The sequence below is a fragment of the Triturus cristatus genome, chromosome 8 (assembly GCF_964204655.1).
Source record: "Triturus cristatus chromosome 8, aTriCri1.1, whole genome shotgun sequence".
Classification (NCBI taxonomy): Eukaryota; Metazoa; Chordata; class Amphibia; order Caudata; family Salamandridae; genus Triturus; species Triturus cristatus.
The window spans coordinates 143,724,545-143,736,687 of NC_140591.1; the positions used below are offsets into that span (position 1 = coordinate 143,724,545).

The window sequence follows — 12,143 nt, forward strand, 5'->3', positions numbered from 1 at the left end:
ACCACTTTTATTGCAAAAACGGATTGCTTCTCACCCCCAATGTTGCCCCCTGGCCTGACGCGTTTCAGGGAATCCTTCCCTTTCCTCAGAGGCCAAACACGGACATCCAGTGTGCTGCTACAAACTCCCCTGCTTGCTTCCTTTTAAATGGCCTCAGGTGTGCCACTTCAGAGATCCGATTTTTCAACATTGCCTGCTGGGATTTGTAGTCAATTGCACCAATCACGACCCTCCAGTGGGTTGGGTGCTCGTGTCATTTTTCAAGGGCCAATCATAGCTCTCCATTAGCGCATCTATACGTAGTCGGATCCTACATTGCGAGCGTGACTGTTACGGGCATCTATTCGCTCGAGCTTACAAACAACGTACTGACTAACATACCAGTTGGCTACGGATACTTGTCCAGAAACTAACATCACTTTGAGCAGACAGCAGGAGGAACTCCCCACTGTATGGGGGGGGTAAAACAGGGTATAATCAGCGGGAAGAAGTCCCAGTGACATTGGAACATGGAAGAAGATGCGGAAAGACGAGCAGCAGCAGTGACCCTATTCAGTAGAAAAACAGGGGTGCATAACAAAGGGGACAATACCCATAAAGGGGACTCTTCCATACAACCATTAGAAGATACTATAAAGAAATTGTAGAAACTTAAAAGAAATGAAGTGTCCAAATGGTGGGAGGCGATTTCTCTACAGAATTATGTAGATCATAACATGGCGCCGAGAGGACTAAGAATTTTTATTACTCCCACATACGAAGCCCCCAACCCCAAAATGCTGGAGGAATGGTCGGAGCACTCAGCTGCAAGATCTAAGGGTATGATGGGCATATTGATCAAATATGCTTGGCAGGACAGGGAAGAGCTCCTGAAACAGTCCAAGGCCCTCAGTGCAGACTTGCAACAGATGGTGGATAATGATGCCCTTAAAAAAATCCTGGACCCCATGAAGGATCGTCTCACTAAGTACGAAGAAGAGATTAAGGCTAGAAAACAAAGAAAGATGAACAGAGATTACTCAGATTATGAGAAGGGAAGAATCCTGACGTTCAGTAAGAAATACGATCACCTATACACCACGCAGGAAACTTCCATGAAAACCACTCCTACCACTAGTAACACCATAGTGGTTGACACCCCCACTGTAAGTGACGTTGAATCAGATGTGTCTGAAGGTAACACATCGGGCGAGGATTGTAACATCAGACAGGTCAATTTTTTAGAGGAGTTTCGGGTCCTGCAGAGGGACCGACAAACAACGCGGGACAATCCACAACCGAGAACCCGGGGACGAGGAAGAGGACGAGGCAGGGGAAGCGCTGCAACAGAAAAAAGAGATTACAACAACGCTGGGAACACAGACAAAGGAAGGGGAGCCATGGGAAACAGAAAAACACGCTCCAACAGAAATTACTAATGGATATGAACATGGTAAATTTAACTGTAGTCAATCTATCCAAAAGACCCATGTCTGACATAGAAAAGAGAACCCTATGCATGGGTCTTTCCTTCTGTCCGTCTTCCCCTTTTAACTACACTGAAACACGTATTGATTTGTTTAAGTATGTGAGGAAACTGAAACTGAAAAAGTGGTTCAAATTGAAAGGACAAGAACTTGTACCTGGCAGGGACATTGCCAACAACGATGTTATGGAGAATCTTATGATCAATGATATTGACAATCTTCTTGTTTTGGCTGAGTTAGCACAAGACAACATATCTAAAGGTAGTGAAATCCATACCACTCAGTTTTTGAGGGATATGGATCTCACCCAAGGGGCAGCAGCATGTACTGATTTTAGAGTTAAATCCACTTTTGTGCCTCCTCTTCCCCACGATAGCATTGATACTTTCCAGGACTGCATTGCAAAATCTTTGGTAGATCTTAGATTTAGCAAAAAACACTCAGGCAGCTTCACCAACAACTTATCTTACACTCAAAGACAGGCACTCAAAACTTTAGCCAATGACACCACTTTAGTCATACGCCCGGCGGACAAGGGGGGCAATGTGGTTATTTTAGAAAAAAGACTACTACATTAGTGAAGCCTTACGACAACTCCAAGACACTAACTTCTACATAACCATATCTTGGGACATCTATAACTTGAGTATCACGGACATCTGGGAAAAACTCACTAATTGGAAGGACAAGGACCTCTTAGTGTGGGAAGAATTTTGTTATCTCAAAAGAGACCACCCCAAACTTCCCATATTGTACTTACTGCCCAAACTCCACAAAGATAAAATCAGACCTCCTGGTCGCCCCATTGTTTCTTCCATAGGGAGTGTAAGTGAACACATCTCTAAGTATGTGGACCATTTTTTGAGGGAATTTGTCATATCCCTTCCCAGCTACCTGAGAGATACCAAAGATTTTCTTTGTAAAATTGAGGAATTGACCTGGGAGCCTACCTACCTCTTTATTGTGCTGTATGTCCAGTCCCTGTACACAATAATCAATCATCAACAGGGGATGGAAGCCTGTGAGCACTTTCTGATACAAAGACCAATCAGGTATAGGGAACATAGCCAAATGATAATGGAAATGATTGATTTTTGTCTCAAAAATAATATTTTTTCCTTCAATGGCGCCCTCTACAGGCAGGTGAACGGTACTGCCATGGGTTCCTGCTTTGCTCTCAGTTTCGCCAATCTATTCATGGGCTACTGGGAGCAAGAAATAACAGCCAGCAGTACCCTGGAGACCGATCTCCGCAAAGTTGTCATGTGGCGTTGCTACATTGATGACTTGTTCATCGTCTGGAATGGTTCCAGAGGTGAAGCAGAGGAATTTATCATGAAACTGAATACCAATAGCTACAACATTGTTCTGTCTGGGAGCATCAATGCCACAAAAACTGATTTCTTGGATGTAGGACTGGAAGTAGTACAGAACAAGATATGCACCACTCTTTTTCGGAAAGCGACAGCGGGCAACAGTATCCTGCATGCCCTCAGCAGCCACCCTGATACTCTTAAATGGAGCATACCATACGGGGAGCTGCTGAGGGCAAAGAGAAACTGTAACAATTCCGATGCCTACTTAGCAGAGAGGGACAACATTGTCAGTCGATTCCAAACTAGAGGCTACCCTAACTGGGTTCTCAAAAAAGCAAAAGAACGCGCGGAAGGGATCAGTAGGGCAGATACCCTCAAAGACAAAGTAGAGAGAACGACTGAAGATAACACCAATGAGGTCCGTGTGATTCTCACATATAATTCTGATGCACATAGAATCCAACGCATCTTTGCCAAACATTGGGATATTTTGAAATCTGATGGGGTGGTTGGCAACTTGGTTCCAGACAGGCCCAGTATAACCTATAGGAGAGATAGGAATATACGGGACATAGTAGTAAAAAATGACATCACTGATCGTACTACTAACACTGGACATGGCCTCATGGGATTTTTCCCCTGTGGCCACTGTAAAGCTTGCAGAAACAGCACATTTAAAGACAGTCTGGCATATGGAGGGGTGACCAAGAAAATTACACAATTTCTTACGTGTAGCACCTGTTTTGTGATCTATGCCATTGAGTGTACGTGCAGACTCTGGTATATTGGGAGCACTACATGTCCTGCCAAAAAGAGGGTGATGGAGCATCTGAGAGCTATTACTAACAATGACCAAAAATACCCTGTTGCACGTCATTTCTACGAAAAACATGGTTCCAATACTAATGACATGAGCTATTTCATTCTGGAACACATACCTAGGAATCCCAGAGGTGGGGACAGAACTCTTAACCTCAGACAGCGGGAATCTAGGTACATTATAGATTTTCAAACTAAAAGCCCAGGTGGGTTGAACATGGACGAAGAAATGTCAATCCACCTTAAATAAAACAATGGGATTGTAGCAGGCTAGTGTTATTTTGTTCTTAGTTACTGCTATCATTTTCTAGCATATTGTATATTCATACTTACCTGCCCTAAGTATTTTTAGCATTTTGCTTGTCTGTATTTTAACTATTCCGTCTCTTGTTCCATGAGGTTGTGCTGTATTTCAATATTTTGTTAATTTTCATGAGCTATGGTATTCGTTTGTGTATTTTTTACAGGAGAGAAGGAAGGAGCCCTTCACTTAGACTCACCAGCACGGGCATCCTACCCTTTTCCTCCATGGTATCACCCTTCACTAGCTCATCACTTCATCTTCTCCACTGACGGTCCCTTGTTAAAGCATACGAGCACGTTTTTTGGTTTAAGATAAGTCCTTTTGACCTATGGTCATTACATGTATATTTAATGTTTGTGAACAGTACTACTTTAGAATTATTTTGACCGTTCTCACCACTTTAGCCCAGCCTGAGACATTAGCATACTAGTAGGTTGCCTGGGCACTTGCCCGTAGACTATAGTACCATGACCTATTTGCTAGCTCACGCATTTTTCGTGACATTCTGTGTGGTATTCTCACTTACAATATGCTTTGGCGACTACCCTGCAATTTTCACTTTGAATGTTAGCCCTTTATGTCTCAGTTGCAATCTCAGGGGCACCACTCACTGGTCTAGTATTGTATCCTAAGGGATGTCTCCCTCGCTTGCCTTATTTGGGTTGGCAAGTTACATTGCTTCATTTACTACAATTTGTATCCTTGTTTATCTGCTTCATTTTCAGCATGCAATGTTTACGTTTGAATTGATGCTTTTTCTTTACTTTTTGACCATTCCAAGATGGCTGCTACCAGTTGTTGAATGTAGTCCCTTCTTGATTGTGATGACCTCGAACTTTCAATGCTTTATCAAGGACTGTTTGAAGTGCACACTTTCACACGTGATCAAGGCTTGTCGCCGAAACGCGTAGTGTGAATTAAACACTTGGATTATTTACCTCGCTGTTTACCTGTTTCTTACTGAGAGCGCACCACTCAACTTGCTTTTCGTGTGGATATTATCTTCACCGGCGTGCTCCGCCGGCGTGTGCGCCACCTCTCTTGGGTCCCAGCAGATCCGGAAGGAGCTTCTTACTTTGTGTATATATATATATATATATATATATATATATATATATATATATATATATATATGTATATATATATATATATATATATATATATATATATATATATATATATATATATATATATATATATATATATTCCAATCGAGAAGCACCCAAGATTGAGGAAACCACACGCGGCATGCATTTTAATATTTATTTGCAAGGTGGCGTTCAAACATCCTTCTGGACACAGGATTCAGTATTCAATTGAGCCATAATGTTCCGACGCGTTTCGGGCATCCTTTCGCCCTTTCTCATGGAATGGCAGATGGAGTGTGGCAGCAGAGAAGGTCTTGCACCAGAGATATTTGTAAGTCCCGCCTCATGGGCGTAGCTGCTACGTGCATGATGGTATCAGTAGTTTTTACTTATTGTCAGCCATAATGGATACTGCCACTTGTTCTCCCTTGGTAAATTAAAAGCCGTAGTGGCACCCACTCTTGTGTACCTGGGGGTTGTTTGTGTTGCCTTTATACCTCGCAAAATGTAGCACGTCGTTCCGACTTGGCTGCCTTCGTGGCAGCTCCGGACCCGCTCATAGGTAACTGGCAGCTGCTAATGTATTAAGTGCATTCTGGGACACGTGGTCACAAAGAAACACAAATGTCATTAAATGACCAGAGTAATGCATGTTAAAAAGATTCAAAATGTATCATACTTATTCACACTCTCGATAGCTCAGTCATCATATTCAGACCTGTTGAGGCACTATCAAACCTCAAAATCAAATAAGCCTCTTTCTGTAATAGGAGGCTATCAACATCCATCACATGTTTTGATGTGTTAAGAGAGAAAAGCACCGTCCACTTAAAGTCATTCTCGCTGTGAGACTTAGCTATAAAATGCTCAACCATCGATGCAGTGACCACCTTTTTCTTGATGCGAGAGCGGTGTTGGGTGATTCTCTGGTTGACTTGCTGGTTTGTCTTGCCTATATATACCTTATTACATGGGCATATAATCTCGTAAACCACATTCTTGGTTTTACAGGTGATAAAAGCAGTATGTTTCCATTTTCTGGATTTATGAACAAATTCCAAGGACGTATTACAAGCAGCACAATTGCCGCATTTCTTGTGACCTTCAATAGGTTTTAATTGTCACTGTAAATGTTAATCACTTTTTGCTTTCATGGGAAAGATGTAAGCCCTTACTATTTTTTGGCCAATACTTTGATTTCTCTTCATGGCGAACAGCGGTCTTTGTAAAGTGCTGTCAATACCCTGGTTGTCTTATTCAGCAAAACATTGACAGCACTTTACAAAGAACGCTATCGAAGGTCACAAGAAATGACAGGGCCCAGGCTTTGGAGGAAAAGAAGTTGCTTTTGGCACATAAGTTGAGCATGAGGGAGCTAGACATCAAAGCCGGACAAGCAGAGTCCAGCGCAAATGGTGGCAGGGTACAGCCAATGCAATCTGGGGGTAAGGTCTACATTCCCAAAGATCTAGTGCAGAATTTCCAGAAGGGGGAGGATATTTATGCCCAGTTTGCATCTTATGAGGCTGCACTACATATGAATGAGGTCCCTGAGAAACACTGGGGGGGGGGGGACCACTTTCAGGCCAATGGGAGGAACACTCCAACACTTTTGGAGGAGGCGGGTACTCTCACCTACCCCAATATGAAGGAGGCTTTATGCCCCAGGTTTGGGCTCACACTGGAGCAGTACAGGGAGAAGTTTAGATCTTTTAAAAAGCTTAAAATCCAATAAGTGAGTTGAATGTGTGAATCTTTATTGCAATGCACTGAATGGTTGGATAAAGGGCAGCAAGGTAACTGATTACCAGGGGCTGTGCAATCTGATTTATTGGGAGCACTGTTCTGTAGTTCCTATATATCCTATACAGGATCTGCACGTTCAGATAACATAAACTGTGAGTTTGGTGGCAGACTGGTTCCGAGCACCCCACCGGATACGTTAGCCTGTTTTGCATAAGCTAGCTCATAGTGCCACTAGAGTCTCCTCTTCCAGGGAGAGAATAGTTTCTGGCAACCTCAGAACATGACAACCCTGATCCGTCAGCATCGTGGAAACAATATATTACTTTTCGCTCAGTCACTCGTGTTCACTTAGTTTATCTCAGAGATACACAGAATAAACAGTCTAGGCGTTTCAATAAGGATTTATTGAACAGTTGTTATTCTAGTGTAGAATAGATTTGCTGTAACAACCATTAGACAGTAGCAGAGATATATGATTAGCAGTGCGACGAAAGTAAAGGGATGGTATAGTTCTACCATCTTGCAGTAATCATGAATATATGCAAGTACATAAAACACATGATAAGAAAGTGCGTACTCCTACAATGCCTCCCTAACTAGATGTACCTAGCATTGGTGTAGGTGTTATGCATTATGCCAAGAATCCCTGTAAGGTCCAGTCAACCCCATTGCCTGAGTAAGGAGAGAATATGGGACCCCGTCCTGGTCTCGAGTTGGACACCACGCGAGGGATGTTAGACCCCTGCTAGCTGGAGCACCTGAATGCAGGAACCTCAGCGTCTCTGGTCAGTGTGTTAGCCGGGAAGTCACGGTCTCCTCTCTCTGTCTAAGCTAGACAAGATGTATATATGTTGTTGTAGTTACTTTATTCGATATATTAAAAAAATATCATAAAAGTTTGATACAATACATATAAAAACAGTTTAAAACCCACTACAACTATAGACTTCGGTCCTTATACAATTAAAAAAAATAAAAAGCAATAGATATATACATACAACATTTTCGGAGACCCCCATTGGGTAGTGGCTATTTTATTGTTGCCACAACTGACTTTTTCATTATCCTTACCAATCCAGATCAATCAGTTATTGTCTATGGTCAGGGAGTGTTTTTGGAGGAGCGATCTTGCATTGGTGGCTGTTTGGGGCTGCCTTTTGGGAGGTAGCCAAAGGGTGTTCTACAAATAATGTAATCATAAATGAGGTCAGTCTCAGTGGGGTGACACTTTCCTTCAAATATAAAGATGAGGTCTGGATATGTTACTTTTGAAATGTATAATTTGATCGATAGATAATTGTCCTTTTATGGTATCTTGGAAGAAGAATTATGGTGTGGGGAAGTTGTTGTGATGCTTGTTCTTAGGGAGGAAATCTGAGAATGTTATAGATTGGATTTCATTCTGACATATATCAACTCTTATGCACACTAAGTTTATATTTCTTGGCAGGTAACTAATTGCAACCCTATATGGTATATCGTCATTTGTAAACTTTGAGAGTGTTTAGAAGCACAAGGTTTGGAAAATAACTGTTGCTAGAGCATCTCCATCTAAAGATATTTTCATTTTGCTCCATGTTGCCTCTTGCAGCATACATATCTTCTTCCTTCCTCTTTAGGTCTCTGTTCAGCTTTAAATAGCATCCTCAGGTCAGTTCATGTAGTGGTTTGGGGGTGAAGGCATTTTAGGCGCTGCTGGTAATACTTGCTCATATGTCTCTTCATAGTATGACATATCTTCTGGTGTAGATGATCCTGTGTATGGCATTGGCATTCCTGAAGGCTGTCCCGAGGTGTTCCCAAAAGACGCAGGGTGGTTGTGCTGCACCGCAAGTACTAGCTGAGTTTCCGCTGTGTTGCCAGAGCAACAGACTGACTTGCATCCAAAGACTGAGGTGGAAAATGCTATGCAGAACTCCAGTACTGAGAGAATGAGTATCACAGAAACCATGCCTTCTCGGACACTACAAAATCCATATGGACAGCGATTGGCAGTATCAACTGCTAGATCCATTGGAACAATAATTATTTCAGTGCCAGCACAGATGATGCTGACAATATTCATCCCCAAACTGCCTTTTACCAGGCTCCGGGTGCCCTTTTTCTCTGCAGCAACAGACAATGCTCCAGAAATGATATAAAAGATAGATGTCCAGAATGGCACTCCAATTAAAACAATGATTGGACTGTCTGGTATGAAACCGAGGCAGGCTCCCAGACAGATCTGCAGGATACCAATCAAGATCTGAATTGCTCCAAGTGTCTTTGGTTCTCCTTCAATGAACCTCTTTAGGAAATAAGGCCCCCGAGTAGGACTCTCCCCCTGCTGAGCAGGGCTGAAGCTAGGATTGGGGATATATTGGGTCAACACATACATGCCATGCCCAGGTGGCGCTGCCATCGCGAATAAGAAGCTTTATGCTGCAGAGAGGGTCTCTGTGTTCAAAATCCCGTGAACTGGAGAGCGCGCGCCAGTAATGTTAGCTGCCGGAAATATCTATTGACTTTTCCAGGGCCCGCCCCAGGGAACCTACCTTGCTGTGTTACTGTGTCGGCCTAAAGGATGATGTACGGCTTAAACTTTAACATAGATATTATACAGGAGATGTTTGTCCTGCTGTGAGTATGTATGGGTATCGAACCAGGGAAAAACCCGCGTTCTGAATGCAGTGTTGTATGGAGGTAAAAGGTCAGTCCCTATGAACCGTTATGTATGAAATGTAGGGAAGGATATAGGTGAAAGGTTACAGTATTTACCTGCGCCTATATGGGGTACCTATATGGAATATAACAGTACTTGAGTAGTCTTTGTGTTCCAGAGTTGCCCCAGTAAGCTGACTGACCCCAGGAAGCTTGCTCAGGAGGCGGACTGCTGGACAAGTACCAGGGTCCACAAGGGGCATGTGGGAAACCCAGTCAAGGATGGGCAGGGTCCATAGCAGAAGAGCGGGGGGAACAAGGGTAAAATAGTTCCGGGGAAATATTCCTAGCCCAAGCCCGTGGTGAAACGCCATGGCCCCCTAGGGGTAGCCCAGACAAGCGGGGTCCCCGCAAGTGTTATACATGTGGTCAGGAGGGTCACAAGCAGAGTGATCCAAAGTGTCCCAAGACACCACCAGCACCCACTGGTGCACCGTCATAGGGGTTAGTTAGTGTTGTGCTGGGGGAGGAGTTGATTCCGAGTGAGGAAGGGAACCAGCTGTGAGGACCCTTATCTCATTAGGAGATTGAACGATGGTCCAGCAGACCTGTGTGCCGGATAACACTAAGCAGTACCTGCAGTGGGTGACCATCAATTGGAGGAAGGTGGAAGCTCTGAGAGACACAGGAGCCAGTGTGACATCTGTGAAGTGTCAGTGGGTGTCTGAGGAGCCGGTAATCCCCAATGTACTTACCCTGTAGTTGCTGCAGACAACTCTGAGCACCTGTGTAAGGTAGCGCAGGTTCCCTTTGAGCGGGGGGGATTTCAGGTCCTTTGAAGTTCGTTGTGAGTCTATCCATGCCTGTTGACTGTCTGCTTAGCAATGACCTGGAGAGTTACCCTTGGAAGGAGGTGGAACACCGGGCTCATTTGGAGATGATGGGTCGGCCTGAGTTGGCGTGTGTGACCATTTGGTCCATGGCAGCCAGTAAGGGTAATCAAGAGTACCTGGAGCCTGAAACAGTGGCCCAGGTGCCTGCAGAAAGAGGAGGGACAGGGGGCATGGGAAACCCGCTCTAGAAGTTCCCATTGTCTAGGAGGAGGCAGACCTTGAGGGGTATGCCCTGGAACCTGCAGGGGAGCAAGTGGGTGAATTGGGAGACCTGCCTAAGCTGACCCATTGGCAGGAGGAAGGAGGTCCCTCCAGCGAGGAATTCTGCAAGGCGCAGATGGATTGCCCTACTCTTGAGGGTTTGGGGCAGCAGGCTACAGACCAGGCAGCAGGTAATCAGTCTGGATCACATTGGTTTATTAGGAGAATGGTCATCTATATAGAGAGCTTAAGGATGCTGAGCCTGGGTCAGCCCATGTGCTGGTGGTACCCCAGTGCTACCAGACCTTCCTGCTGGGTCTAGCTCCTGATGTGCCTTTTTGACAGGACATTTGGGGCATGACAAAACCTTTCACAGGCTTGTTGCCCATTTCTTTTGGCTACAGATGCAAAGGCACATTGATAGTCATTGTAGGACTTGTCAGACTTGCCAGGCAAGAGTGGAGGGAAGTATAAGGCTCCCCTCCAACCCTTCCCTGTGGTGAGAAATCCTTTTGAGCGGGTGAGCATTGATATTGTGGGGCCACTGGAACCTTAGACAGCCTTAGGCAACAAATATATCTTAGCCTTGGTTGATCATGACACTGGGTACCCGGGAGCTGTCCCTCTCAGGACAATCACAGCCCCTGTGGTGAGCCGTGTATTGATGGAGATCTTTTCCCATGTGGGGTTCCCCAGACAGGGGGTGTCTGAACGTGGTACAACCTTCATATGTAGGGATATGACGTCTTTGTGGGAGGGGTGTGGTGTAATGTACAAATTCGCCACTCCTTACCATCCCCAAGGAAATGGGTTCGTTGAGAGATTCAACCAAACCCTGAAGGGCATGATAAAGGGTCTTACTGAACCCATGAGACGTAAGTAGGACGCCTTCGTACCATACCTGTTGTTTGCCTACAGGGAGGTACCGCAGAAATTCTTAGGGTTCAGTCCCTTTAAATTGCTCTATGGGCATCCTGTGAGAGGGTCTTTCAGTCTAGTGACAGAGGGCTGGGAGAAAACTCCTGGTAAGCCCCCCCAGGATGTGTTCAGCTACAGGCTGGCCTTCAGGAACCAGACTCAGCACTTCAGGAAGCTCGCTCAGGCAAACCTGGAAGCCAGCCAGTAAAAGAGTTCCAGCCTGGCCAAAAAGTGTGGTTGAAGGCACCATTGGAGCCTTGTGCGCTCCAGACAAGTGAACTGGGTCATTTGAGGTGGTGGAGCATAAGAGTGAAGTAACCTACTTGGACTCCTAGGAACCCTTTGAGGGTCCTGCATGTGAACCTCCTCAAGCCTCACTTTGAGAGGTCTGAAGTGACTATGCTGCTGGCTACAGATGATGGAATGGAAAAGGAGAGTGAACCTCTTCCTGACCTCCTGTCTGCCAAGGAATATGATGGGTCAGTGGATGGTGTGAACCTGTCTCCCACCCTGACCACAGAGCATCAGAGGGACTGTTCTCCCTGAACGCAGGAATCAACAATTGGTGTTTCCATTATATAGACACTGGAAACAATTTACCTGTAAAACACAAGGCATGGTTACACAGCTGCAATGACCAACCTTGGCCTGAAGGGAGCTGGGGCTTAAAAGAACTCACAGTAATCACATGCATCGAGTGTGAGCAGGCTAGCAGCAGCCAGCCACAGGTGAGGTGAATTCCTCCACCCATC

General features: G+C 44.8%; 1 protein-coding gene across 1 annotated transcript; it reads right to left on the minus strand.

Moving 5' to 3' along the window:
* Positions 1-7,598: 7,598 nt before the first annotated feature.
* LOC146801697 (membrane-spanning 4-domains subfamily A member 4A-like) lies at positions 7,599-9,256 on the minus strand. Its single transcript, XM_085621160.1, has one exon. It carries the CDS (start codon positions 9,138-9,140, stop codon positions 8,391-8,393), a length of 750 nt encoding a protein of 249 aa, XP_085477286.1. The 5' UTR covers positions 9,141-9,256; the 3' UTR covers positions 7,599-8,390.
* Positions 9,257-12,143: the final 2,887 nt, after the last annotated feature.

Bases quoted from the DNA above. Each gene is read 5' to 3' on its own strand.
- LOC146801697 (XM_085621160.1), bottom strand. From the start codon at position 9,140: ATGGCAGCGCCACCTGGGCATGGCATGTATGTGTTGACCCAATATATC.